We start from the raw sequence: 27,795 nt of genomic DNA, 5'->3' as shown, positions 1-27,795 counted from the left end.
TGTATCCAAGGGGCCAGATCGACAGAGAAGGAGACAGACAGCCTGATAACTGGGACCAAACACAACCATCGCCACCACCACCATCTCAGCACTGCTCTGGAGGAAGATAAGGCTAATCACAGGTAGATACAGAGAGGGAGGTTGTTATTAAACTAGTATGGGATGTTACAATGCAATGTATTGTAGATGTATTGTAGGTATCATCATCATCATCATCATCATCATCTCAGCACCGCTCTGGGATAAGAATGCACCTCTACTAAACACAACCTAGAAAGAGTTGAATGAGGTGATATAGACTGTTATTAGAGCTAGTTCTGAGACTAGCTAGTGTATATGTAGTGTATATGTAGTGTATATGTAGTGTATATGTAGTGTATATGTAGTGTATATGTAGTTTATATGTAGTGTATATGTAGTGTATATGTAGTGTATATGTAGTGTATATGTAGTGTATATGTAGTGTATATGTAGGAGCTGTAGACTGGATCATGGTGCAGCGTTCGTCGTCTACAGTACTCCATGTTCTCTCTACTCCACGCTGTGTGCCCCCCTGTCTGTCATTAATAATGTCTCCAACGCAGCTCTGTGTGTGTGTGTGTGTGTCTGTGTGTGTGTGTGTGTGTGTGTGTGTGTGTATGTGTGTGTGTTTGTGTGTAAACTTGCAGGGTATGTGTATCTGTTATAGATGTGTATGTACGTAGTGTACCTAACCGGTATGTGTGTTATGGACACGTCTGTCTGGGTGTGAGAACAGGATGACATAAGATTCATGATTCAGGTATTTACCTACATCCTCATAACCATGTGTTCTAAAACAGCATTTTCAGCTGAACAATATCGCTCACAAATTATGTGTAGGTTAATGTCATTGGATATCATCTTTGAATGGATACCATCTTTGAATGGATATCATCTTCGGAGCACTGGTTTCACTTTGGGTGTATTTGGAGGAGCTTTGACTGGACAATAAGGTAATAGGATAAATAAAGGAGAGGGGGAGGAGAGAAAAGGTGGGGGGAGAGAGAGAGAGAGAGAGAGAGAGAGAGAGAGAGAGAGAGAGAGAGAGAGAGAGAGAGAGAGAGAGAGAGAGAGAGAGAGAGAGAGAGAGAGAGAGAGAGAGAGAGAGAGAGAGAGAGAGAGAGAGAGAGAGAGAGAGAGAGAGAGAGAGAGAGAGAGAGAGAGAGAGAGAGAGGGAAAGAGAGACAGAAGGAGAGAGACAGAAGGAGAGAGAGGGAGAGAGAGAGAGAGAGAGAGAGAGAGAGGGAAAGAGAGACAGAAGGAGAGAGACAGAAGGAGAGAGAGGGAGAGAGAGAGAGAGAGAGCCCTGCTCTTTGTAGGGGGTGGTATGTCACATTGTAGGGTTTTTTCTGTATAGAAAAGTAAGTAAAAAATAAATATATATACCAAAGAATAATGTGATGGTAAACTGTTTTCAGTGTAAACTTAAACAACTAAAACCAGATATAAAGTATGTAGAAAAGGTAATGGACCTATATATTTTAAAATAAGGTCATCTTTGAGAACTAACAATCACCTAGATAAAAACTAGAAAATCAGGGAGAATTTCAAATTCCAAAAATGATGCATTCAGGAGTATTTTTGTCATGGCATGGGGCCCCCCTTGATTTTGTTATATTTGTTTGAGTCACTCAGATAACATAAGAACACGGCACAAGCCGTGTCAAAATGTGTAGAATTGCAGGAAATGAACTTTAAAACAGCCACATTTTGTCTCTGCGGCCAAGAGGAGGGCCTCTAAAATGTTCGGTCGGCGATCGCGCAATTGACCACGCCCACCACCTAAGCCTAATTTTGATCCAGAAAAAAAAAAACTGTTTGTTGACAGGCACAGACAGAACAGCTATGGGCCTAAAGGCGACAGTTGCAGTGTGTGTGAGTGAGGTGTTCTATATCACTGTACCAGGGCCTCCCTAGGATGATACTGTTCACATCTACTGTAGTAGGATGGAGATCCTTGGGTTTCTTTGTTGTAGCAGTATAATATGGTTTGATTGTGTTTTATTTGGCTACATCTTTGAACCCAGCATCGATCCAAATGAGAAAAAAGGTATTCATCATATTTTCAAACTATAGCTGTTTTAGGCCCCTTTGAAAAGATATGTGATGCTTTTGTTGTGGAATATCAATTCAGTGTTGAGGATCCCATCTGAGGTCTGAGGGTGGAGTCAGAGATCTGCCGTTCCCGCCGCATGTGTTACGAATTTGATTTATCACTATGCAGGGGTGACAACACCCACGCGTGCATAGCTCCCCCCCCCAATCTGTATATATATTTCACTATCATAAACACATGAATGATGATTACCACCATAAACACATTTTTTACATTCACATTTTAGTCATTTAGCAGACGCTCTTATTCAGAGCGACTTACAGTTATTGAGTGCATACATTTTTCATACTGGCCACCCATGGGAATCGAACCCACAACCCTGGCGTTGCAAGCGCCATGCTCTACCAACTGAGCTACAGGAGGCAAACACTCTGATTATAAACACATTCATGATGATTACCTAATTATAAACACATTCATGATGATTACCTGATTATAAACACATTCATGATGATTACCACCATAAACACCCTGATTATAAACACATCAAAACCACTCTATACAGTTTGAGTTTCTCTTTAACTTTTAATCTCTGTTTTTATTACCTGAGACTTCCTTGAATTTATATTTCTATGTTTAGCCATTTTTGTCACCATGACTTCAAGCATCGGTCTCTTGAACATAGGAAGTTAACTCCAGAATATTTTAATACTCATTCTTATAAATTAAAACCTCACTGAAGCCCTCTTTATCTACAGGGACAGCACTGTGAAGATCTGAGCTCATCTCTGGTGTGGAACACAGACACATTGCAAACATGACCCTAGCAGGTAAGATATAACTTATAATATATATTAATGTTATACTAAGTATCTATTATAATTACAGACGGCATGAACAGAGAGAAGCGGTACCGGAGCACCAAGTCTAGGTCCAAATGGCTTCTAAACAGCTTCTACCCCGAAGCCATAAGACTGCTGAACAGCTAATCATGGCTACCGGACTACTACTCTCTGTTTATTATTTATGCATAGTCACTTTAACTCTACACACATGTACATATTACCTCAATTACCTCGACTAACCGGTGCCCCCGCACATTGACTCTGAACCGTTACCCCCCTGTGTATATAGCCTCACTACTGTTATTTTATTTTACTGCTGCTCTTTAATTATTTTTATTTTTAATTTTTTACTTATCTATTTTTTACTTAACACTTTTTTATTTTCTTAAAACTGCATTGTTGGTTAAGGGCATGTTAGTAAGCATTTAACTGTAAGGTCTACATCTGTTGTATTCGGCGCATGTGGCAAATAAAATGTGATTTCATTTGATTTGATACCTTATACCTACATGACAAAAAAAGAATGTGGATACCTGATCTTCGAACATCTCATTCCAAAATCATGGGCATTAATATGGAGTTGGTCCCCCTCTTTGCTGCAATAACAACCTCCACTCTTCTGGGAAGGCTTTCCACTAGATGTTGGAACATTGCTGCGGGGACTTGCTTCCATTCAGCCACAAGAGCATTAGTGACGTCGGGCACTGATGTTGGGCGATTATGCCTGGCTCGCAGTCAGAGTTCCTATTCATCCCAAAGGTGTTCGATGGAGTTGAGGTCAGGGCTCTGTGCAGGCCAGTCAAGTTCTTCCACACCAATCTCGACAAACCATGTATGCCCTCGCTTTGTGCATGGGGGCATTGTCATGCTAAAACAGGAAAGGGCCTACCCCAAATTGTTGCCACAATGTTGGAAGCACAGAATCGTCTAGAATGTTCTTGTATGCTGTAGCGTTATGATTTCCCTTCACTGGAACTAAGGGACCTAGCCTGACCATGAAAAACAGCCCCAGACCATTATTCCACTTCCACCTAACTTTGGCACTATGCATTAGGGCAGGTAGCGTTCTCCTGGCATCCACCAAACCCAGATTTGTCCGTCAGACTGCCAGATGGTGAAGCGTGATTCATCACTCCAGAGAATGTGTTTCCACTGCTCCAGAGTCCAATGTCAGCGAGCTCTACACCATTCCAGCCGATGCTTGGCATTGCACATGGTGATCTTAGGCTTGTCTGAGGCTGCTCGGCCATGGAAACCCATTTCATGAAGCTCCAGAAGAACAGTTCTTGTGCTGACGTTGCTTCCAGAGGCAGTTTGGAACTCGGTAGTGAGTGTTGTGACCGAGGACAGACAATTTTTACGCGCTTCAGTTCCTGTTCTGTGAGATTGTGTGGCCTACCACTTTGCGACTGAGCCGTTGTTGCTCCTAAATGTTTCCACTTCACAATTACAGCACTTACTTAAAGAGATGAGAGAGGCGTGTAATTTTCATCATAGGTACACGTCAACTATGACAGACAAATTGAGAAAACAAATCCAGAAAATCACATTGTAGGATTATTAAGAAATTTATTTGCAAATTATGGTGGAAAATAAGTATTTGGTCACCTACAAACAAGCAAGATTTCTGGCTCTCACAGACCTGTAACTTCTTCTTTAAGAGGCTCCTCTGTCCTCCACTCGTTACCTGTATTAATGGCACCTGTTTGAACTTGTTATCAGTATAAAAGACACCTGTCCACAACCTCAAACAGTCACACTCCAAACTCCACTATGGCCAAGACCAAAGAGCTGTCAAAGGAAACCAGAAACAAAATTGTAGACCTGCACCAGGCTGGGAAGACTGAATCTGCAATAGGTAAGCAGCTTGGTTTGAAGAAATCAACTGTGGGAGCAATTATTAGGAAATGGAAGACACACAAGACCACTGATAATCTCCCTCGATCTGGGGCTCCACGCAAGATCTCACCCCGTGGGGTCAAAATGATCACAAGAACGGTGAGCAGAAATCCCAGAACCACACGGGGGGACCTAGTGAATGACCTGCAGAGAGCTGGGACCAAAGTAACAAAGCCTACCATCAGTAACACACTACGCCGCCAGGGACTCAAATCCTGCAGTGCCAGACTTGTCCCCCTGCTTAAGCCAGTACATGTCCAGGCCCGTCTGAAGTTTGCTAGAGTGCATTTGGATGATCCAGAAGAGGATTGGGAGAATGTCATATGGTCAGATGAAACCAGAATATAACTTTTTGGTAAAAACTCAACTCGTCATGTTTGGAGGACAAAGAATGCTGAGTTGCATCCAAAGAACACCATACCTACTGTGAAGCATGGGGGTGGAAACATCATGCTTTGGGGCTGTTTTTCTGCAAAGGGACCAGGACGACTGATCCGTGTAAAGGAAAGAATGAATGGGGCCATGTATCATGAGATTTTGAGTGAAAACCTCCTTCCATCAGCAAGGGCATTGAAGATGAAACGTGGCTGGGTCTTTCAGCATGACAATGATCCCAAACACACCGCCCGGGCAACGAAGGAGTGGCTTCGTAAGAAGCATTTCAAGGTCCTGGAGTGGCCTAGCCAGTCTCCAGATCTCAACCCCATAGAAAATCTTTGGAGGGAGTTGAAAGTCCGTGTTGCCCAGCAACAGCCCCAAAACATCACTGCTCAAGAGGAGATCTGCATGGAGGAATGGGCCAAAATACCAGCAACAGCGTGTGAAAACCTTGTGAAGACTTACAGAAAACGTTTGACCTGTGTCATTGCCAACAAAGGGTATATAACAAAGTATTGAGAAACTTTTGTTATTGACCAAATACTTATTTTCCACCATAATTTGCAAATAAATTCATTAAAAATCCTACAATGTGATTTTCTGGATTTTTCTTTCTCATTTTGTCTGTCATAGTTGACGTGTACCTATGATGAAAATTACAGGCCTCTCTCATCTTTTTAAGTGGGAGAACTTGCACAATTGGTGGCTGACTAAATACTTTTTTTCCCCACTGTATGCCACAAAAAGATATAATGAACCCTGACGCTGCATATACAGTAGCTATTGTGTTAAGCCATGTTTGGGAGGTGTTGATTTAAACTGTTAACTAAAAGGGGTGGGGTTAATGCTATGTACAGTGCATTCGGAAAGTATTCAGACCTTCTCCCTTTTCCCACATTGTAACGTTACAGCCTTATTCTAAAATGGATTCAATAAATAAAACATTTTCCTCATCAATCTACACACAATGCTACGTAATGACAAAGCGAAAACAGGTTTTTAGAAATGTTTGCAAATGTATTACAAATAAAAAACAGAAATACCTTATTTACATAAGTGTTCAGACCCTTTGTTATGAGACTCAAAATTGAACTCAGGTGCATCCTGTTTCCATTTATCATCCTTGAGATGTTTCTACAACTTGATTGGAGTCCACCTGTGGTAAATTCAATTGATTGGACATGATTTGGAAAGGCACGCACCTGTCTATATAAGGTCCCACAGTTGACAGTGCATGTCAGAGCAAAAACCAAGCCGTGAGGTTGAAGGAATTGTCCGTAGAGCTCTGAGACAGGATTGTGTCAAGGCACAGATCTGGGGAAGGGTACCAAAAAATTTCTGCAGCATTGAAGGTTCCCAAGAACACAGTGGCCTCAATCATTGTTAAATGGAAGAAGTTTGGAAGCACCAAGACTCTTCCTAGAGCTGGCCGCTTGGACGAACTGAGCAATCGGGAAGAAAGGCCTTGATCATGGAGGTGACCAAGAACCCGATGGTCCCTCTGACAGAGCTCCAGAGTTCCTCTGTGGAGATGGGAGAATCTTCCAGAAGGACAACCGTCTCTGCAGCACTCCACCAATCAGGTCTTTATGATAGAGAGGCCAGACGGAAGCCACACCTCAGTAAAAGGCACATGACAGCCTACTTGGAGTTTGCCAAAAGGCCCCTAAAGGACTCTCAGACAATGAGAAAATTTTTCCTCTGGTCTGATGAAACCAAGACTGAACTCTTTGGCCTGAATGCCAAGCGTCACGTCTGGAGGAAACCTGGCACCATCCCTACGGTGAAGCATGGTGGTGGCAGCATCATGCTGTTGGGATGTTTTTCATCGGCAGGGACTGGGAGACTACATTTACATTTTAGTCATTTAGCAGACGCTCTTATCCAGAGCGACTTACAGTTAGTGATTACATATTTTTTTTATACTGGCCCCCCGTGGGAATCAAACCCACAACCCTGGCGTTGCAAACGCAATGCTCTATCAACTGAGCTACATCCCTGCCGGCCATTCCCTCCCCTACCCTAGACGACGCTGGGCCAATTGTGCGCCGCCCATGAGTCTCCCGGTCGCGGCCGGCTGCGACAGAGCCTGGATTCGAACCAGGATCTCTAGTGGCACAGTTAGCACTGCAAAGCAGTGCCTTAGACCACTGCGCCACTCGGGAGTTCAGACTAGTCAGGATCGAGGGAAAGATGAATCGAGAAAAGCACAGATACAGTGAGGGGAAAAAAGAATTTGATCCCCTGTTGATTTTGTATGTTTGCCCACTGACAAAGAAATGATCAGTCTATAGTTTTAATGGTAGGTTTATTTGAACAGTGAGAGACAGAATAACAACAACAAAAATCCAGAAAAACGCATGTCAAAAATGTTATAAATTGATTTGCATTTTAATGAGGGAAATAAGTAATTGACCCCCTCTCAATCAGAAAGATTTCTGGCTCCCAGGTGTCTTTTATACAGGTAACGAGCTGAGATTAGGAGCACACTCTTAAAGGGAGTGCTCCTAATCTCAGTTTGTTACCTGTATAAAAGCCACCTGTCCACAGAAGCAATCAATCAATCAGATTCCAAACGCTCCACCATGTCCAAGACCAAAAGAGCTCTCCAAGGATGTCAGGGACAAGATTGTAGACCTACACAAGGCTGTAATGGGCTACAAGACCATCGCCAAGCAGCTTGGTGAGAAGATGACAACAGTTGGTGCGATTATTCGCAAATGGAAGAAACACAAAATAACTGTAAATCTCCCTCGGCCTGGGGCTCCATGCAAGATCTCACCTCGTGGAGTTGCAATGATCATGAGAATGGTGAGGAATCAGCCCAGAACTACACGGGAGGATCTTGTCAATGATCTCAAGGCAGGTGGGACCATAGTCACCAAGAAAACAATTGGTAACACACTACGCCGTGAAGGACTGAAATCATGCAGCGCCCGCAAGGTCCCCCTGCTCAAGAAAGCACATATACAGGGCCGTCTGAAGTTTGCCAATGAACATCTGAATGATTCAGAGGAGAACTGGGTGAAAGTGTTGTGGTCAGATGAGACCAAAATGGAGCTCTTTGGCATCAACTCAACTCGCTGTGTTTGGAGGAGGAGGAATGCTGCCTATGACCCCAAGAACACCATCCCCACCGTCAAACATGGAGGTGGAAACATTATACTTTGGGGTGTTTTTCTGCTAAGGGGACAGGACAACTTCACCGCATCAAAGGGACAATGGACGGGGCAAATCAATTTATAACATTTTTGACATGCGTTTTTCTGGATTTTTTTGTTGTTATTCTGTCCCTCACTGTTCAAATAAACCTACCATTAAAATTATAGACTGATCATTTCTTTGTCAGTGGGCAAACGTACAAAATCAGCAGGGGATCAAATACTTTTTTCCCTCACTGTAGATCCTTAATGAAAACCTGCTCCATAGCGCTCAGGACCGCTGCCAAAGGAGCTTCAACAAAGTACTGAGTAAAGGTTCTGAATACTTATGTAAATGTGATCGACGGAGCTGTAGTGGAGCAGGTTGAGCGCTTCAAGTTCCTTGGTGTCCACATCACCAACAAACTATCATGGTCCAAACTCACCAAGACAGTCGTGAAGAGGGCATGACAAAGCATATTCCCCCTCAGGAGACTGAAAAGATTTGGCATGGGTCCTCAGATCCTCAAAAGGTTCTACAGCTGCACCATCGAGAGCATCCTGACTGGTTGCATCACCGCCTGGTATGGCAACTGCTCGGCCTCTGACCGCAAGGCACTACAGAGGGTACTACGTACGGCCCAGTACATCACTGGGGTCAAGCTCCTGCCATTCAGGGCCTCTATACCAGGCGGTGTCAGAGGAAGGCCCTAAAAATTGCCAAATACTCCAGCCACCCTGGTCATAGACTGTTCTCTCTGCTACCGCACGGCAAGCAGTACCGGAGCACCAAGTCTAGGTCCAAAAGGCTTCTTAACAGCTTCTACCCCCAAGCCAGAAGGATTATTACTCTTCATGAAGAAAGAAAAAAATGTTGACCAAGCGCCTTGAACTGAATAAGGATTCTATGAGACTATCGGCATCTTTAAATGCTTCCTATCAAAACATCCAAGAGGATCATAATGGGACCTTCCTGGACTATGATCAATTCCCGCCACTGCACCCCTCTACTAGCTTGAACCAGAAAATGACTGCTCACTGTTCGACTCCAAGTGAGCGTAAATGGATGTGTGTCGGAATCAGAAAGAAGGAGAAGAATCGTTCTCGGCGGGCCTGCCTTCTTCCCCCGCGTCTGGACTTAAGACTTTCAAATTGCTTTGAGCCTCTGTACCGGCTGTCCTCTGTCGGTGTCACGCTCGTCGGGAACAGAGGAGGACCAAGGCGCAGCGTTGAATGCGAACATATTATTTAATTAATGATCACACGATCAAAAACAACAAAACGATGACGTGACAGTCAATGGTCAAACACAAACCAACACGAACAAGAAACCACAATGAATGAATGCCTAACGGCTACCTAAGTATGACTCCCAATCAGAGACAACGAGCTACAGCCGTCTCTGATTGGGAGCCACCCTGGCCAACATAGATATACACCAACTAGAACCAACACACATGAAAACTCACACCCTGGCTCAACATACTAGAGTCCCCAGAGCCAGGGCGTGACAGTACCCCCTAAAGGCGCGGACTCCGACCGCGCCAACCAATACCACATGGGAGGGACCGGGTGGGCACTCCGCCTTGGCGGCGGATCCGGCTCCGGGCATGATCCCCACTCGCTCTCTAACCCCCAAAGTACCCCTGGTCCGGTCTGGCCCTGCTGACCGGAGCTGGACTGCACACTGGTGGAGCGGATTGCTCTAGCTCCGGCGTGAAGCAGCTGACCCGTGCTGAACCAGGCACCAGTGGAACAGGCACGGGCTGTGCCGGACTGACGACGCACACCACTGGCTTGGTGTGGGGAGCAGGAACGGCCCGAGCCGGGCTGACGAAACGCACCCCTGACTTGGTGCGGGGAGCAGGAGCGGGCCGAACCGGGCTGACGAAACGCACCACTGACTTAGTGCGGGGAGCAGGAACGGGCCGAGCCGGGCTGACGAAGCGCACCACTGACTTGGTGCGGGGAGCAGGAACGGGCCGAGCCGGTCTGACGAGCGCACCACTGACTTGGTGCGGGGAGCAGGAACGGGCCGAGCCGGTCTGACGGGCGCACCACTGACTTGGTGCGGGGAGCAAGAACGGGCCGAGCCGGGCTGACGAAGCGCACCACTGACTTGGTGCGGGGAGCAGGAACGGGCCGAGCCGAGCTGACGAAGCGCACCACTGACTTGGTGCGGGGAGCAGGAACGGGCCGAGCCGGGCTGACGAAGCGCACCACTGACTTGGTGCGGGGAGCAGGAACAGGCCGGACCGTACTGGGGACACACACCACTGGTCCTACGCAGGGATCTGGAATGGGCCGGACCGGACTGGTAACACACCCCAGTACCTCTCGCCGTGCCTCTACACCTTCCATCCCCTCTTCGACCAGTGGCCCCCTTAACCTGGCGGCCTCCTCTGCCAACCCGCTGGGCCGCTCTGCCACGGTCTCCTGCTGGCCCGTCGTCCACGGCGTTAGCCCCCCCCTAAAAATTTTCTGGGCGTCTCTCCTACCCGTGGACCAGGTCTCCATGTCCCTCGCCAGCCTTTCGCCCTTCTGCTTCCATGTCAAGCCCTTCTCTTCCTCACCCGGCTTGACCCAGTCGAGGAGGCGAAGGAGATCTGCTAGAGATCTCCCTGGCGATGGCTCCTGGACACGCTGCTTGGTCCAGTCTTGGTGGTTTCTTCTGTCACGCTCGTCGGGAACAGAGGAGGACCAAGGCGCAGCGTTGAATGCGAACATATTATTTAATTAATGATCACACGATCAAAAACAACAAAACGATGACGTGACAGTCAATGGTCAAACACAAACCAACACGAACAAGAAACCACAATGAATGAATGCCTAACGGCTACCTAAGTATGACTCCCAATCAGAGACAACGAGCTACAGCCGTCTCTGATTGGGAGCCACCCTGGCCAACATAGATATACACCAACTAGAACCAACACACATGAAAACTCACACCCTGGCTCAACATACTAGAGTCCCCAGAGCCAGGGCGTGACAGTCGGGGGCTTGGGTGTTCCCTCCATGGCTGTGAATGACCCTCCAGCTACCTCTCCCTGTCCTAGTCAATCAACTGCCTGGGCAAAGCCTGGACCACCGCGGCCAGAGCTCTGTCCCTTTGGTGGTTGTGGCCTGCACATAGCCGGTGTCTCAGCAACCCTCTTCTCAGGTGAGTTCTGTGGCTCTGGCCTTGCAATCTGCTTCGAGACACGTCAGAGGCCGGATCATTCGATGGGAGTTCAATGGGGAGGCATATATCTGTACCTGGGGCAAAGACTTTGTGTTTTCCTGGGGGCAAAAGTTCAGGAAATCACCAGGTTGCTTTCCCGAGGCTGTGAGTCAGTCACCGGGGGCTGATACTGTCATGGTTCATGTGGGGTCAAATGACATTATGAAGGGCAGCTCAGAACAGCTGAAGATGGATTTTTTAAAGAACTGATTGGGTCTCTACTTGACACCAACAAATACCCCATAATATCTGGCCCTCTGCCCTCCCTAAATCGTGGCATTGAATGGTTCAGCAGACCTTTAGCCCTCCATAACTGGCTACGAGACTATTGCAGCCCTGTGGGTGTAACAGGGTACCCCCTGTATATAGCTTCGCTACTGTTATTTTACTGCTGCTCTTTCATTATTTGTTATTTTTCTATTTCTTTTTACTTATCTATTTTTTACTTAACACTTATTTTTCTTATAACTGCATTGTTGGTTAAGTGCTTGTAAGTAAGCATTTCACTGTAAATAACATTTGATTTGATTTGATTTATGTCCGTTTTATGATTTTTTTAAAATTCTTTGCCAAACAAATCTGAAAAACAGTTTTTTGCTTTGTCATTATGTGGTATTGTGTGTAGATTGATGAGGATTTTTTCATTTTATTCATTCCATTTTTAGAATAAGGCTGTAAAGTAACCAAATGTGGAAAAAGGGAAGGGGTCTGAATACTTTCCGAACGCACTGTGTATTATTGGGAGATTGGGTTAACATTAGTCTGGCCTAACCAGGCGCCGTATTCTTGTGTTGGCGTGGGATGTGTTTACACTGTCAGCGAGAAACTGCACCCTACAGTTGACCTAGGCTAGGCTAGGCTAGGCTAGGCTAGGCTACCTACAGCAGAGATGGGCTAGATGCGGCTTTTGGTCTTGTCCTCTACTGACTGAACTCTACTGGGGGAATAAATGACCTTTGTACGAACTATCCTGATCTCGCACGCTAACATTTTGTTTCGCTTCCGTGTAGCGAAACAGAATGCAAGCTTGCGAGACCAGAATAGTTCGTATGAGGCTAGCAAAAAAAATCACTGTTGTCCTGTTTTTTTAAAACGTGCAAACAGTACATGAATTTAAATGTAAAAAATCTACATCCTGACTCATCTTTGATAATGATAGTAATTTAGTGAAGATGGGCTCTTGTCACCCAGAACCAAATGTCACGTGTGAGCTGGCCAACTACTCAATTTGCCCTTGAGTTTAACATTTAAATGTGACGATGATGACGTATGTGTCTGTGTCTTTATGATGAACCATATGTGTGTGTGTGTGTGTGTGTGTGTGTCTGTGTCCTGCAGCATACAGAGAGAAGTTGAAAGAGCTCCCCCTAGTGTCTCTGTTCTGCTCCTGCATCAACCCTCAGACCATCGACTGTAAGCCCACATACAAAGCAGAAGGTAAGACATTTATACACTCAGTGGCCAGTTTATTAGGTACATCTAGTACCGGGTACTTTGCCTCCAGAACAGCCTGAATTATTCGCACCATGCTATCAAGGGACCTAACGTGTGCCAGGAAAACATTCCCCACACCATTACACCACCGCCACCAGCCTGTACCGTTGACACCAGGCAGGATGGGGCCATGGACTGCGTACGCCAAATCCTGACTATGCCATCAGCATGACCCAACCACACAACCAGGATTTGCCGGACCAGGTGATGCTTTTCCACTCCTCAATTGTCCAGTGTTGGTGATAGCGTGCCCACTGGAGCCGCTTCTTCTTGTTTTTATCTGATAGGAGTGGAACCCAGTGTGGTCGTCTGCTGCAATAGCCCGTCCCTGACAAGGACCGATGAGTTCTGCATTCCGAGATGCCGTTCTGCACTCCACTGTTGTACTGCGCCGTTATTTGCTGACCTGCCTGTTAACTTCCACCATTTTTTGCTCTCTCTCTCATCAACAAGCTTTTTATGCCCACGGCACTGCCGTTGACTGGATGTTTTTTGTTAGTCGCGCCTCGGTAAACCCTAGACACTGTAATGCGTGAAAAGCCCAGGAGGCCGGACGTTTCTGAGATACTGGAACCGGCGCGCCTGGCACAGACGATCATACCACGCTCAAAGTCGCTTAGGTCACTCGTTTTGCCCATTTCTAACATTCAATAGAACAGTAACTCAATGCCTGTCTGCCTGCTTTATATAGCAAGCCACGGCCACGTGACTCAGGAGCTAACCATTTTTGTGAACAGGGTGGTGTACTTAATCAACTGGCCACTGATATTTCATTTATATACACTGAACAAAAATATAAACGCAACATGTAAATTGTTGGTCCCATGAAACGAGCTGAAATAAAAGATCCCCGAAATTTTCCATACGGATAAAAAGCTTATTTCTCTTAAATTGTGTGTACATATTTGTTTACACCCCTCTTAGTGAGCATTTCTCCTTTGCCAAGATAATCCATCCACCTGACAGGTGTGGCATATCAAGAAGCTGATTAAACAGCATGATCATTACACAGGTGCACCTTGTGCTGGGGACAATAAAATGCCACTCTAAAATGTGCAGTTTTGTCACACAACACAATGCCACAGATGTTTGAGGGGGCGTGCAATTGGCATGCTGACTGCAGGAATGTCCCCCAGAGCTGTTGCCATAGAATTTAATGTTAATTTTCCTACCATAAACCGCCTCCAACAATGGTTTAGAGAATTTGGCAGTATGTCCAACTGGCCTCACAACCACAGACCACGTGTATGGTGTTGTGTGGGCGAGCGGTTTGCTGATGTCAGCGTTGTGAACAGAGTGCCCCATTGTGGTGATGGGGTTATGGTATGGGCAGGCATAAGCTACGAGCAACAAACACAATTGCATTTTATTGATGGCAATTTGAATGTACAGAGATACCGTGACAAGATCCTGAGGCCCATTGTCGTGCCATTCATCCGCCGCCATTACCTCATGTTTCAGCATGATAATTCACGGCCCCATGTCGCAAAGGATCTGTACACAATTCCTGGAAGCTGAAAATGTCTCAGTTCTTCCATGGCCTGCATACTCACCAGACATGTCACCCATTGAGCATGTTTGGGATGCTCTGGATCGTCGCGTACGACAGCGTGTTTCAGTTCCCGCTAATATCCAGCAACTTCGCACAGCCATTGAAGAGGAGTGGGACAACATTCCACAGGCCACAGTCAACAGCCTGATCAACTCTATGCGAAGGAGATGTGTCGCACTGCATGAGGCAAATGGTGGTCACACCAGATACTGACTGTTTTTCTGATCCACGCCCCTACCTTTTTTTTTAAGGTATCTGTGACCAACAGATGCATACAGTGGCTTGCGAAAGTATTCACCCACCTTGGCATTCTTCCTATCTTGTTGCCTTACAACCTGGAATTAAAATGGATTTTTTGGGAGTTTGTATCTTTTGATTTACACAACATGCTTACCACTTTGAAGATGTAAAATATTTTGGGGTGAAACCAATAACAAATAAGACAAACTATTCAACCCCCCAAAGTCAATACTTTGTAGAGCCACCTTTTGCAGCAAATACAGCTGCAAGTCTCTTGGGGTATGTCTCTATAAGCTTGGCACATCTAGCCACTGGGATTTCTGCCCATTCTTCAAGGCAAAACTGCTCCAGCTCCTTCAAGTTGGATGGGTTCCGCTGGTGTGCAGCAATCTTTAAGTCATACCACAGATTCTCAATTGGATTGAGGTCTGGGCTTTGACTAGGCCATTCCAAGACATTTAAATGTTTCCCCTTAAACCACTCAAGTGTTGCTTTAGCAGTATGCTTAGGGTCATTGTCCTGCTGGAAGGTGAACCTCCGTCCCAGTCTCAAATCTCTGGAAGACTGAAACAGGTTTCCCTCAAGAAGTTTCCTGTATTTAGCGCCATCCATCATTGCTTCAATTCTGACCAGTTTCCCAGTCCCTGGCGATGGAAAAACATCCCCACAGCATGATGGATGGTGTTCTTGGGGTGATGAGAGGTGTTGAGTTTGCGCCAGACATATTATTAGTCTCATCTGACCATCTGACCAGTTCTCATCTGACCTTCTTCCATATGTTTGGGGAGTCTCCCACATGCCTTTTGGCGAACACCAAACGTGTTTGCTTATTTTTTTCTTTAAGCAATTACTTTTTTCTGGCCACTCTTCCATAAAGCCCAGCTCTGTGGAGTGTACGGCTTAAAGTGGTCCTGTGGACATGTACTCCAATCTCCGCTGTGGAGCTTTGCAGCTCCTTCAGGGTTATCTTTGGTCTCTTTGTTGCCTCTCTGATTAATGCCATCCTTGCCTGGTCCGTGAGTTTTGGTGGGTGGCCCTCTCTTGGCAGGTTTGTTGTGGTGCCATATTCTTTCCATTTTTTAATAATGGATTTAATGGTGCTCCGTGGGATGTTCAAAGTTTCAGATATTTTTTTATAACCCAATCCTGATCTGTACTTCTCCACAACTTTGTCCCTGCCCTGTTTGGAGAGCTCCTTGGTCTTCATGGTGCCGCTTGCTTGGTGGTGCCCCTTGCTTAGTGGTGTTGCAGACTCTGGGGCCTTTCAGAACAGGTGTATATATGCTGAGATCATGTGACACTTAGATTGTACACAGGTGGACTTTATTTAACTAATTATGTGACTTCTGAAGGTAATTGGTTGCACCAGATCTTATTTAGGGGCTTCATAGCAAAGGGGGTGAATACATACGCACACACCTCTTTTCTGTTGTTACATTATTTTCTAAAAGATAAATAAGTTATTCTTTTCATTTCACTTCACCAATTTCAACTATTTTGTGTATTACTGTTTCATTACATGAAATCCAAATAAAAATCAATTTAAATTACAGGTTGTAATGCTACAAAATAGGAAAAACGCCAAGGGGGATGAATACTTTTGCAAGGCACTGTATCTGTATGTGAAATCCATAGATTAGGGCCTAATGAATTTATTTCAATTGACTGATTTCCTTATACGAACTGTAACTCAGTAAAATCTTTGAAATTGTTGCATGTTGCGTTTATATTTTTGTTCAGTATACATCATGATGACATCACAGTGCAACATATTCAGACAGAAATGAATAGACTTAAATAATATTTATTAACATATGTAGCTAGTTATCTAAAGGATTGTGTTTTAAAGTGCTTACCCCCAGTCTCCCCTGTTCCATCCCCAGATGCGGTGGATCTGGGCTGGTGTGTGATAAAGGACGTGGAGGTGATAGAGTTGAACAAGCGTGCGTCGGGCCAGGCCTTTGAGGTCATCCTGAAGCCCCCGTCGTTCGATGGCGTCCCAGAGCTCAACTCTACCATGCCCCAACGCAGGGAACTCTCCATGGAGGAGATCCAGAAGAAACTAGAGGCTGCAGAGGAGAGGAGGAAGGTGAGAAGACATGAATCGAGGAGAGACACACACACAAACCATAGAGATAGATAGAGGACTCTAGTGCCCATATATATATATATATATATAGATAGAGGACTCTAGTGCCCAAAGGCCCGTTTTAGCATGGAAATTGCCATTGAGGACTTTCTAAATTTTTAAGTAGTCAACTGGATGGGACTTCCTATAGGTTAAGGAAGGATCACATAATTCCATCCAGGTCAACAGGAGGGATCAGCCAATGAATTATACTCGTGAGCAAACATTCCATAACTGCAGGTGGCAGTAAATCGCCAACCTTACGCTTTATACCTGTTCAAACAACACACTCCAGGTGGCAGTATGCACCCCTTTCAGTTGGTTTACCAACTCATAGAAGTAGTAGAAGAAAATTGACTTAAAAATGGAGATGGCCTCAACGGCGCTACCCATAATCTCACAAGACGCCATAATGGGACAGATATAATGTCCTCGAACTATCTCCATGGCACAAACATACACCTGTCTGTATCCTGCTCCTGATACTCTCACACCGCCCTCTAGTGCCAGGAGGCTGAGCTGCTGAAGCACCTGGCAGAGAAGAGAGAGCACGAGAGAGAAGTGATCCAGAAGGCCTTTGAGGAGAACAACAACTTCATCAAGAACGCCAAGGAGAAGCTGGAGCAGAAGATGGAGGCCAACAAGGAGAACAGAGAGGCTCTGCTGGCGGCCATGTTGGAACGACTGCAGGAGAAGGTAATTTTTCTCTAGTCACTCTTTCTCTCTCTCTCTCTCTCTCTCTCTCTCTCTCCTCTCTCGTCTCTCTCTTTAGTGTCTCCCTTTAGTTTGTCTCTTCCTCTCACCAGTCTCTGTAAATTATTCTATAAAGGAAGGTAGATATATGACAAGATGGCGCCGACAGACACGGTCTCCCTGTTTCTAGCTCTTTGCCAACTTTGCAGTATTTTTCTTTTTTTAGTGTTATACCTTACATTATTTGCTCAGAACATTTGTAGTATTATTTCCTACAAACACAAAAAACTTTTGGACATTACATCAGCTGTCACTCACCAGACATTTGACCAGAAATTCGACTTCCCTGACCTGGATCCTTTGTTTGGACTTCCCGAGGCAGCCCCGTTCACGCCGGGTGCTACACCACAACGTTGACGCCAGAGGAGAGGGAGGAGAGATGGGGTTCTAGTCAGGCTCAGGAGGTGAACAAACCATCCACCGCTTCTGAGTATTTTACTCGCTAACGTTCAGTCCCTGGACAATAATGTAGACAAGCTCAGGCTGAGGATCTCCTCTGTTTTACGTAATCATGGCTTTCCCCCGGACATATTGTCACCGTCTATACATCCAGCGGGGTTCTCCGTACATCACGCGGACAGGAAGAAATAACTCTCCGGGAAAAACAAAGGTGGAGGGTTATATCTCATGATTAACAACTCATGGTGTGATTGTGTTAACGCACAGGAACTCAAGTCCTTTTGGTCTCCCGATCTGGAATTCCTCACCATCAAATATTGACCGCATTATAATTTTCTTCGGTTATTGTCACTGCAGTGTATATCCCCCCCAAATTGACACCACGACGGCTCTCAAGGAACTACACTGGATTTTGTGCAAACTGGAAACTGCATATCCTGAGGCCGCATTTATTGTAGCTGGGGACTTTAATAAAGGAAATCTGAGGAGAACGCTCCCGGAATTCTACCAACACATCTCCTGTGCTACATGCGGAGAGAACACGCATGAACATTGTTACTCTCCCTTCCGGGACGGCTACAAGGCCCTCCCCAACCCCCACTTTGGCAAATCAGCCTCCATACTGCTCCTCCCCGCCTTTAGGCAGAAACTTAAACAGGAAGCACCCGTGGTAAGGACTGTTCAACGTTCGTCTGACCAATCGGAATCTATGCTTCAGGATTGTTTTGATCAAGTGGACTGGGAAATGATCTGGGTCGCCTCTGGGAATAGTATCAACATATTCACTGACTCAGTGACTGGGTTCATCAAGAAGTGCATAGAGTATGTTGTTCCTTCTGTGACGATTAGAACTTATCCAAACCAAAAACAATAGATAGATAGCAGCATCCGTGCAAAACTGAAAGCGCAAACAACAGTGTTTAACCACGGCAAGGTGACTGGGAACATGGACATGTACAAACAGACCAGCTATGACCTCCGTAAGGAAATCAAAGAGGCAAAACAACACTACAGGGACGAAGTGGAGTTGCAATTCAACGGCTCAGACACGAGACGCATGTGGCAGGGGACTCCAGACAATCACAGATTATAAAGGGAAAGCCACATCGACGCCTCACTCCCGGACAAGATAAACACCTTCTTCGCCCTCTCTGAGGAAAACAACACAGAGACGCCGACGTGGGCCCCACCACTCACAAGGACTGTGTGCTCCCGATCTCCTTGGCCAATGTAAGACATTCAAGCTTTTTAACCCCTCACAAGGCTGCTGGCCCAGACAGCATCCCAAGCCACATCCTCAGAGCATGTGCAGACCAGCTGGCTGGAGTGTTTACGGACATATTCAATCTGCCTATCCTAGTCTGTTGTCCCCACTTCAAGATGTCGACCATTGTTCCTGTACCCAAGAAAGCAAGGGTAACTGAACTAAATGACTATTTCCCCCGTAGCACTCACTTCAGTCATCATGACAACGCAGTCACCATTGCACTGCACACTGGCCTATCCCACCTGGACAAGAGGAATATCTATGTGAGAATGCTGTTCATCGACTACAGCTCAACCTTCAACACCATAGTGCCCTCCAAGCTCATCACCAAGCTCAGGGCCCTGGGTCTGAACCCCTCCCTGTGCAACTGTGTCCTGGACTTCCTGACGGGCCAACCGCAGGTGGTGAAGGTAGGCAACAATACGGTGCCTCCATGCTGATCCTCAACACGGTGCCTCTACAGGGTTGTGTGCTCAGCCCCCTCCTGTACTCCCTGTTCACCCATGACTGCGTGGCTACGCACGTCTCCAACTCAATCATCAAGTTTTCTGATGACATAAAGGTGGTAGGCCTGATTACCAACAACAACGAGACAGCCTACAGGGAGGAGGTGAGATCTCTGGCAGAGTGCTGCCAGGAAAAAATAATTTATCCCTCAGCATCAACAAAACGGAGGAGCTGATTGTGGACTACAGGAGACAGCAGAGAGATCCCGCCCCCATCCACACCAACGGAGCCACAGTGGAGAAGGTCCTCAGCATCACTGAGGACCTGAAATAGTCCTTCCACAATGACACCGTGTTGAAGATCGCCTCTTCGACCCCATGAGGCTAAAGAAATGTGTCTTGGCCCCTAAGACCCTCACAAACTTCTACAGATGCACCATCGACAGCATTCTGTCGGGCTGTATCACCGCCTGGTATGGCACCTGTACCGCCCGCAACCAGAGGGTGGTGCTGTGAGCCCAACGCATCATCGGGAGCACACTGCCTGCCTTCCAGGACATCTACAGCATCCAGTGTCACAGGAAGGCCAAGAAGATCATCAAGACCTCAGCCACCCAAGCAACAGCCTGTTCACCCAGTTACCATCTACAGGTGCATCAAAGCTGGAACAGAGAGAATGAAAAACAGCTTCTATCTCCAGGCCATCAGACTGTTAAACAGTCATCACTAGCCGGCCTCCGCCCAGTACCCTGCCCCTTACGCACCTTAGAGACTGCTGACCTTGTGCCTTGCAAAAGTATTCATCCCCCTTGGCGTTTTTCCTATTTTGTTGCATTACAACCTGTTGTTTCTAAAAAAGTTTTTTTTTATGTATTCACCCCCTTTGCTATGAAGCCCCTAAATAAGATCTGGTGCAACCAATTACCTTCAGAAGTCACATAATTAGTTAAATAAAGTCTACCTGTGTGCAATCTAAGCGTCACATGATCTCAGTATATATACACCTGTTCTGAAAGGCCCCAGAGTCTGCAACACCACTAAGCAAGGGGCACCACCAAGCAAGCGGCACCATGAAGACCAAGGAGCTCTCCAAACAGGTCAGGGACAAAGTTGTGGAGAAGTACAGATCAGGATTGGGTTATAAAAAAATATCAGAAACATCCCACGGAGCACCATTAAATCCATTATTAAAAAATGGAAAGAATATGGCACAACAACAAACCTGCCAAGAGAGGGCCTCCCACCAAAACTCACGGACCAGGCAAGGAGGGCATTAATCAGAGAGGCTACAAAGAGACCAAAGATAACCCTGAAGGAGCTGCAAAGCTCCACAGCGAGATTGGAGTATCTGTCCATAGGACCATTTTAAGCCGTACACTCCACAGAGCTGGGCTTTACGGAAGAGTGGCCAGAAAAAAGCCATTGCTTAAAGAAAAAAATAAGCAAACACGTTTGGTGTTCATCAAAAGCCATCTGGGGAGACTCCCCAAACATATGGAAGAAGGTACTCTGGTCAGATTAGACTAAAATTGAGCTTTTTGGCCATCAAGGAAAATGTCTGGCGCAAACCCAACACCTCTCATCACCCCGAGAACACCATCCTGCATCATGCTGTGGGGATGTTTTTCATTGGCAGGGACTGGGAAACTGGTCAGAATTGAAGGAATGATGGATGGCGCTAAATACAGCGAAATTCTTGAGGGAAACCTGTTTCAGTCTTCCAGAGATTTGAGACTGGGACGGAGGTTCACCTTCCAGCAGGACAATGATCCTAAGCATACTGCTAAAGCAACACTCGAGTGGTTTACACTTGAGTGGGAAACATTTAAATGTCTTCGAATGGCCTAGTCAAAGCCCAGACCTCAATCCAATTGAGAATCTGTGGTATGTCTTAAAGATTGCTGTACACCAGCGGAACCCATCCAACTTGAAGGAGCTGGAGCAGTTTTGCCTTGAAGAATGGGCAAAAATCCAAGTAGCTAGATGTGCGAAGCTTATAGAGACATACCCCAAGAGACTTGCAGCTGTAATTGCTGCAAAAGGTGGCTCTACAAAGTATTGACTTTGGGGGGGTGAACATTTATGCACACTCAAGTTTTCTGTTTTTTTGTCTTATTTCTTGTTATTTTCACCCCCCAAAATATTTTGCATCTTCAAAGTGGTAGGCATGTTGTGTAAATCAAATGATACAAACCCCCCCAAAAATCAATTTTAATTCCAGGTTGTAAGGTAACCAAATAGGAAAAATGCCAAGGGGGGTGAATACTTTTGCAAGCCATTGAAGTCATTGAACACTGGTCACTTTAATAATGTTTACATCATGTTTATTGTTCTGAAATCGTTTCTGTCATTAGGAACAGATAAGATTTGATCTCTGAAAAAGTTAACTAATTGATTACTCACTTTATATGTACATACTGTATTCTGGACATAGCTCATCCTATATAACTACTGCTGTACATACTGTATTCTGGACATAGCTCATCCCATATAACTAATGCTGTACATAGCTCATCCCATAACTACTGCTGTACATACTGTATTCTGGACATAGCTCATCCTATATAACTACTGCTGTACATACTGTATTCTGGACATAGCTCATCCTATATAACTACTGCTGTACATACTGTATTCTGGACATAGCTCATCCTATATAACTACTGCTGTACATACTGTATTCTGGACATAGCTCATCCTATATAACTACTGCTGTACATACTGTATTCTGGACATAGCTCATCCTATATAACTACTGCTGTACATACTGTATTCTGGACATAGCTCATCCTATATACAGTGAGGGGAAAAAAGTATTTGATCCCCTGCTGATTTTGTACGTTTGCCCACTGACAAAGAAATGAGCAGTCTATCATTTTAATGGTAGGTTTATTTGAACAGTGAGAGGCAGAATAACAACAAAAAAATCCAGAAAAGCATGTCAAAAATGTTATGAATTGATTTGCATTTTAATGAGGGAAATAAATATTTGACCCCCTCTCAATCAGAAAGATTTCTGGCTCCCAGGTGTCTTTTATACAGGTAACGAGCTGAGATTAGGAGCACACTCTTAAAGGGAGTGCTCCTAATCTCAGTTGTTACCTGTATAAAAGACACCTGTCCACAGAAGCAATCAATCAATCAGATTCCAAAATCTCCACCATGGCCAAGACCAAAGAGCTCTCCAAGGATGTCAGGGACAAGATTGTAGACCTACACAAGGCTGGAATGGGCTACAAGACCATCGCCAAGCAGCTTGGTGAGAAGGTGACAACAGTTGGTGCGATTATTCGCAAATGGAAGAAACACAAAATAACTGTCAATCTCCCTCGGCCTGGGGCTCCATGCAAGATCTCACCGCGTGGAGTTGCAATGATCATGAGAACGGTGAGGAATCAGCCCAGAACTACACGGGAGGATCTTGTCAATGATCTCAAGGCAGCTGGGACCATAGTCACCAAGAAAACAATTGGTAACACACTACGCTGTGAAGGACTGAAATCCTGCAGCGCCCGCAAGGTCCCCCTGCTCAAGAAAGCACATATACAAGGCTGTCTGAAGTTTGCCAATGAACATCTGAATGATTCAGAGGAGAACTGGGTGAAAGTGTTGTGGTCAGATGAGACCAAAATCGAGCTCTTTGGCATCAACTCAACTCGCCATGTTTGGCCTGTATTCTGGACATAGCTCATCCTATATAACTACTGCTGTACATACTGTATTCTGGACATAGCTCATCCTATATAACTACTGCTGTACATACTGTATTCTGGACATAGCTCATCCTGTATAACTACTGCTGTACATACTGTATTCTGGACATAGCTCATCCTATATAACTACTGCTGTACATACTGTATTCTGGACATAGCTCATCCTATATAACTACTGCTGTACATACTGTATTCTGGACATAGCTCATTCTATATAACTACTGCTGTACATACTGTATTCTGGACATAGCTCATTCTATATAACTACTGCTGTACATACTGTATTCTGGACATAGCTCATCCTATATAACTACTGCTGTACATACTGTATTCTGGACATAGCTCATCCTATATAACTACTGCTGTACATACTGTATTCTGGACATAGCTCATCCTATATAACTACTGCTGTACATACTGTATTCTGGACATAGCTCATCCTATATAACTACTGCTGTACATACTGTATTCTGGACATAGCTCATCCTATATAACTACTGCTGTACATACTGTATTCTGGACATAGCTCATCCTATATAACTACTGCTGTACATACTGTATTCTGGACATAGCTCATCCTATATAACTACTGCTGTACATACTGTATTCTGGACATAGCTCATCCCATATAACTGGAAACAAAGCTACACCTGTTTTAACATCATCTGCTCATCTGTGTACGTGACAAATACACTTTTTTATTTCATTATATTATTCTAGAATGTATCATTTGTAAAAAAAAATATATTTGCACTCATGACAAAATCTCATCTATTTTCCTCTCGATTAAGATCTCAAATGTCATGAATATTATACAGACGCTGAATGAATGATGTACACTACATGACCAAAAGTATGTGGACACCTGCTTGTCGAACATCTCATTCCAAAATCATGGGCATTAATATGGACTTGGTCCCCCCTTTGCTGCTATAACAACCTCCACTCTTCTGGGAAGGCTTTCCACTAGATGTTGGAACATTGCTGCGGGGGACGTGCTTCCATTCAGCCACAAGAGCATTAGTGAGGTCAGCACGGATGTTGGGCGATTAGACCCGGCTCGCGTTCGGCATTCCAATTCATCCCAAAGGTGTTCGGTTGGGTTGAGGTCAGGGCTCTGTGCCGGCCAGTCAAGTTCTTCCTCACCGATCTCGACAAACCATTTCTATATGGACCTCGCTTTGTGCTCGGGGGCATTGTCATGCTGAAACAGGAAAGGGCCTTCCCCAAACTGTTGCCACAATGTTGGAAGCACAGAATCATCTAGAATGTCATTGTATGCTGTAGAGTTAAGATTTCCCTTCACTGGAACTAAGGGGCTTAGCCCGAAACCATGAAAAACAGCCCCAGGCCATTATTCCTCCTCCACCAAACTTTACAGTTGGCACTATGCATTGGGGCATCCGCCAAACCCAGATTCATCCGTCGGACTGCCAGATGGTGAAGCATGATTCATCACTCCAGAGAACACGTTTCCACTGCTCCAGAGTCCAATGACGGCGAACTTTACACCACTCCAGCAGACGCTTGGCATTGCGCATGGTGATCTTAGGCTTGTGTGCAGCCGCTCAGCCATGGAAACCCATTTCATGAAGCTCCCGACGAACAGTTCTTGTGTTGACGTTGCTTCCAGAGGTAGTTTGGAACTTGGTAGTAAGTGTTGCAACTGACGACAGACGATTTTTATCAGAGTTCCCGTTCTGTGAGCTTGTGTGACCTACCACTTCGCGGCTAAGCCGTTGCTGCTCCTAGACGTTTCCACTTCACAATAACAGCTCTTACAGTTGACCGGGGCAGCTCTAGCAGGGCAGAAATTTGACGAACTGACTTGTTGGAAAGGTGGCATCCTATGACGGTGCCACGTTGCAAGTCACTGAGCTCTTCTGTAAGGCCATTTTGCTGCCAATGTTTAACTATGGAGATTGCATGGCTGATTTTATACACATTTTGAAGGGGTGTCCACATACTTTTGTATATATTAGTATTTTTTTGTTTTATGCAGTTTTTACATCTGGGTTTTATTCATGCCAGTAGATTCCTGAATGTAAATATTGCTGTTGTTGTTTTCCTGTGTGGCAGGACAAACATGCAGAAGAGGTGAGGAAAAAGGTACTAGCTTTGGCAGATGCGGTGGATCTGGACTGGTGTGTGATAAAGGACGTGGAGGTGATAGAGTTGAACAAGCGTGCGTCGGGCCAGGCCTTTGAGGTCATCCTGAAGCCCCCGTCGTTCGATGGCGTCCCAGAGCTCAACGCTACCATGCCCCAACGCAGGGAACTCTCCATGGAAGAGATCCAGAAGAAACTAGAGGCTGCAGAGGAGCGGAGGAAGGTGAGGCGGACAGGGAGGAGGAGAGGAGAGGGAGGAGGAGAGGAGGAGAGGAGGAGGAGGAGGAGAGGAGGAGGGAGGGAGGAGAGGAGGAGGAGAGGAGGAGTAGGAGGAGAGGAGGAGAGGAGGAGGAGGAGGAGGAGAGGGAGGAGGAGGAGGAGGAGGAGGAAGGTGAGGAGGAGGAGAGGGAGGAGGAGAGGGAGGAGGAGGAGGAAGGTGAGGAGGAAGGTGAGGAGGAGGAGAGGAGGAGGAGGAGGAGAGGAGAAGGAGGAGGAGAGGAGGAGGAGGAGGAAGGTGAGGAGGAGGAGAGGAGGAGAGGGGGAGAGGGAGGAGGACAGCATACCAGTCTCACACACACACACAGTCACACACACACACAGTCTCACACACACACACACAGTTTCACACACACACACAGTTTCACACACACATACACAATTTCACACACACTGTCTCTCACACATACACAGTCTCACACACACACACAGTCTCTCACACACACACAGTCTCTCTCACACACACACACAGTTCCCCACACACACACAGTCTCTCACACACACACAGTTTCGCACACACACACAGTCTCACACACACACACAGTCTCTCACACACACACATACACACAGTCTCACACACACACACACACAGTCTCTCACACACACAGTTTCACACACACACACAGTCTCACACACACAGAGTCTCACACACACACACAGTCCCACACACACACACAGTTTCACACACACACACAGTTTCACACACACACAGTCTCTCACACACACAGTCACATACACACACAGTCTCACACACACACACACACACACAGTCTCACACACACACAGTTACACACACACACAGTCTCTCACACACACACATAAGCATGCATATACAGTATACGCACAAACACTCACCATAATCTATGTCTGTCTGTATCCTGCTCCTGATACTCTCACACCGCCCTCTAGTGCCAGGAGGCTGAGCTGCTGAAGCACCTGGCAGAGAAGAGAGAGCACGGGAGAGAAGTGATCCAGAAGGCCTTTGAGGAGAACAACAACTTCATCAAGAACGCCAAGGAGAAGCTGGAGCAGAAGATGGAGGCCAACAAGGAGAACAGAGAGGCTCTGCTGGCGGCCATGTTGGAACGACTGCAGGAGAAGGTAATGTTTAGCTGTGATCTCTCTCTTTCTCTCGATTCTCACTTCAGTCTGTGTGTCTGTCTCTCTCTCTCTCTCTCTCAGGAGAAGGCAACGTTTTTGCTACTATCTGGCTCTCCTTTCATTCTCTTGAGTTTCTCTCTGTCTTTCTCTCTAGTCACTCATTCTGTCTGTGTTTGTCTGTCTCTCTTTCTCTCACTGTCTCTCTCCCTCTAGTCTCTCTCTCTCTCTCTCAGCTACATTCATTTTCAAACTTCTACAGTCTTGATGAATAATACATGGAGTTATATTTGTGTTTCTCCCTTGTCTAAGTTTCTGTCTGATCATTCCCTTGTTGAGTACCTCCCTTGTTGAGTAATATATGCACGAATGTTTTCAAGTTGTTGTTTAATCTGTTTACATCTGGTGCTAGATCATTCATGCTAATAGATTCCTGAATGTAAATATTGTTGTTGTTATTGTTGTTTTTCTGTGTGGCAGGACAAACACGCATTAGAGGTGCGGAAGAAAAAGGAGGAAGCCTGCCTGTAGACGAGTGGAAAGATGGAAGGAGAGAGAACGGAGGACTGGTTTAGTGTCATTAAAAAAACAAGAGATCAAGACAGTGAGAAAAAAAGGAAAACTAAAGAACGTCAGAGCGATGAAAACAGGAGTTGATGTATGCGGCAACGATTTGGAACAAACGCACAAACCAAAAAACAGTTTCTTCTGGGGGCATTTGACTACATACAAAACGAAAACATTGTGACGAAATGA

At 45.6% G+C, this 27,795-nt stretch overlaps 1 protein-coding gene across 1 annotated transcript; it reads left to right on the top strand.

Annotated features, from left to right (window-relative positions):
* Positions 1 to 27,795, top strand: LOC121548587 (stathmin-4). The gene is made up of 8 exons (XM_041860066.2): positions 1 to 122; positions 2,836 to 2,907; positions 12,904 to 13,002; positions 16,735 to 16,940; positions 17,484 to 17,675; positions 25,637 to 25,888; positions 26,851 to 27,042; positions 27,520 to 27,795. Exons 2-8 carry the CDS (start codon positions 2,895 to 2,897, stop codon positions 27,568 to 27,570), a joined length of 1,005 nt encoding a protein of 334 aa, XP_041716000.1. The 5' UTR covers positions 1 to 122; positions 2,836 to 2,894; the 3' UTR covers positions 27,571 to 27,795.

The sequence above is a fragment of the Coregonus clupeaformis genome, chromosome 33 (genome assembly GCF_020615455.1).
Source record: "Coregonus clupeaformis isolate EN_2021a chromosome 33, ASM2061545v1, whole genome shotgun sequence".
Lineage (NCBI taxonomy): Eukaryota > Metazoa > Chordata > Actinopteri > Salmoniformes > Salmonidae > Coregonus > Coregonus clupeaformis.
Note: the sequence above shows the minus strand (reverse complement) of the source record. Positions and strands in the feature narration are given on the sequence as shown.

What these genes read in the sequence shown, in the direction of transcription:
- LOC121548587 (XM_041860066.2), top strand. An exon ending in CTGCAGAGGAGAGGAGGAAG is followed by an intron (nt 16,941 to 17,483) that starts GTGAGAAGACAT and finishes ACCGCCCTCTAG; the next exon opens with TGCCAGGAGGCTGAGCTGCT. An exon ending in TGGAACGACTGCAGGAGAAG is followed by an intron (nt 17,676 to 25,636) that starts GTAATTTTTCTC and finishes CCTGTGTGGCAG; the next exon opens with GACAAACATGCAGAAGAGGT.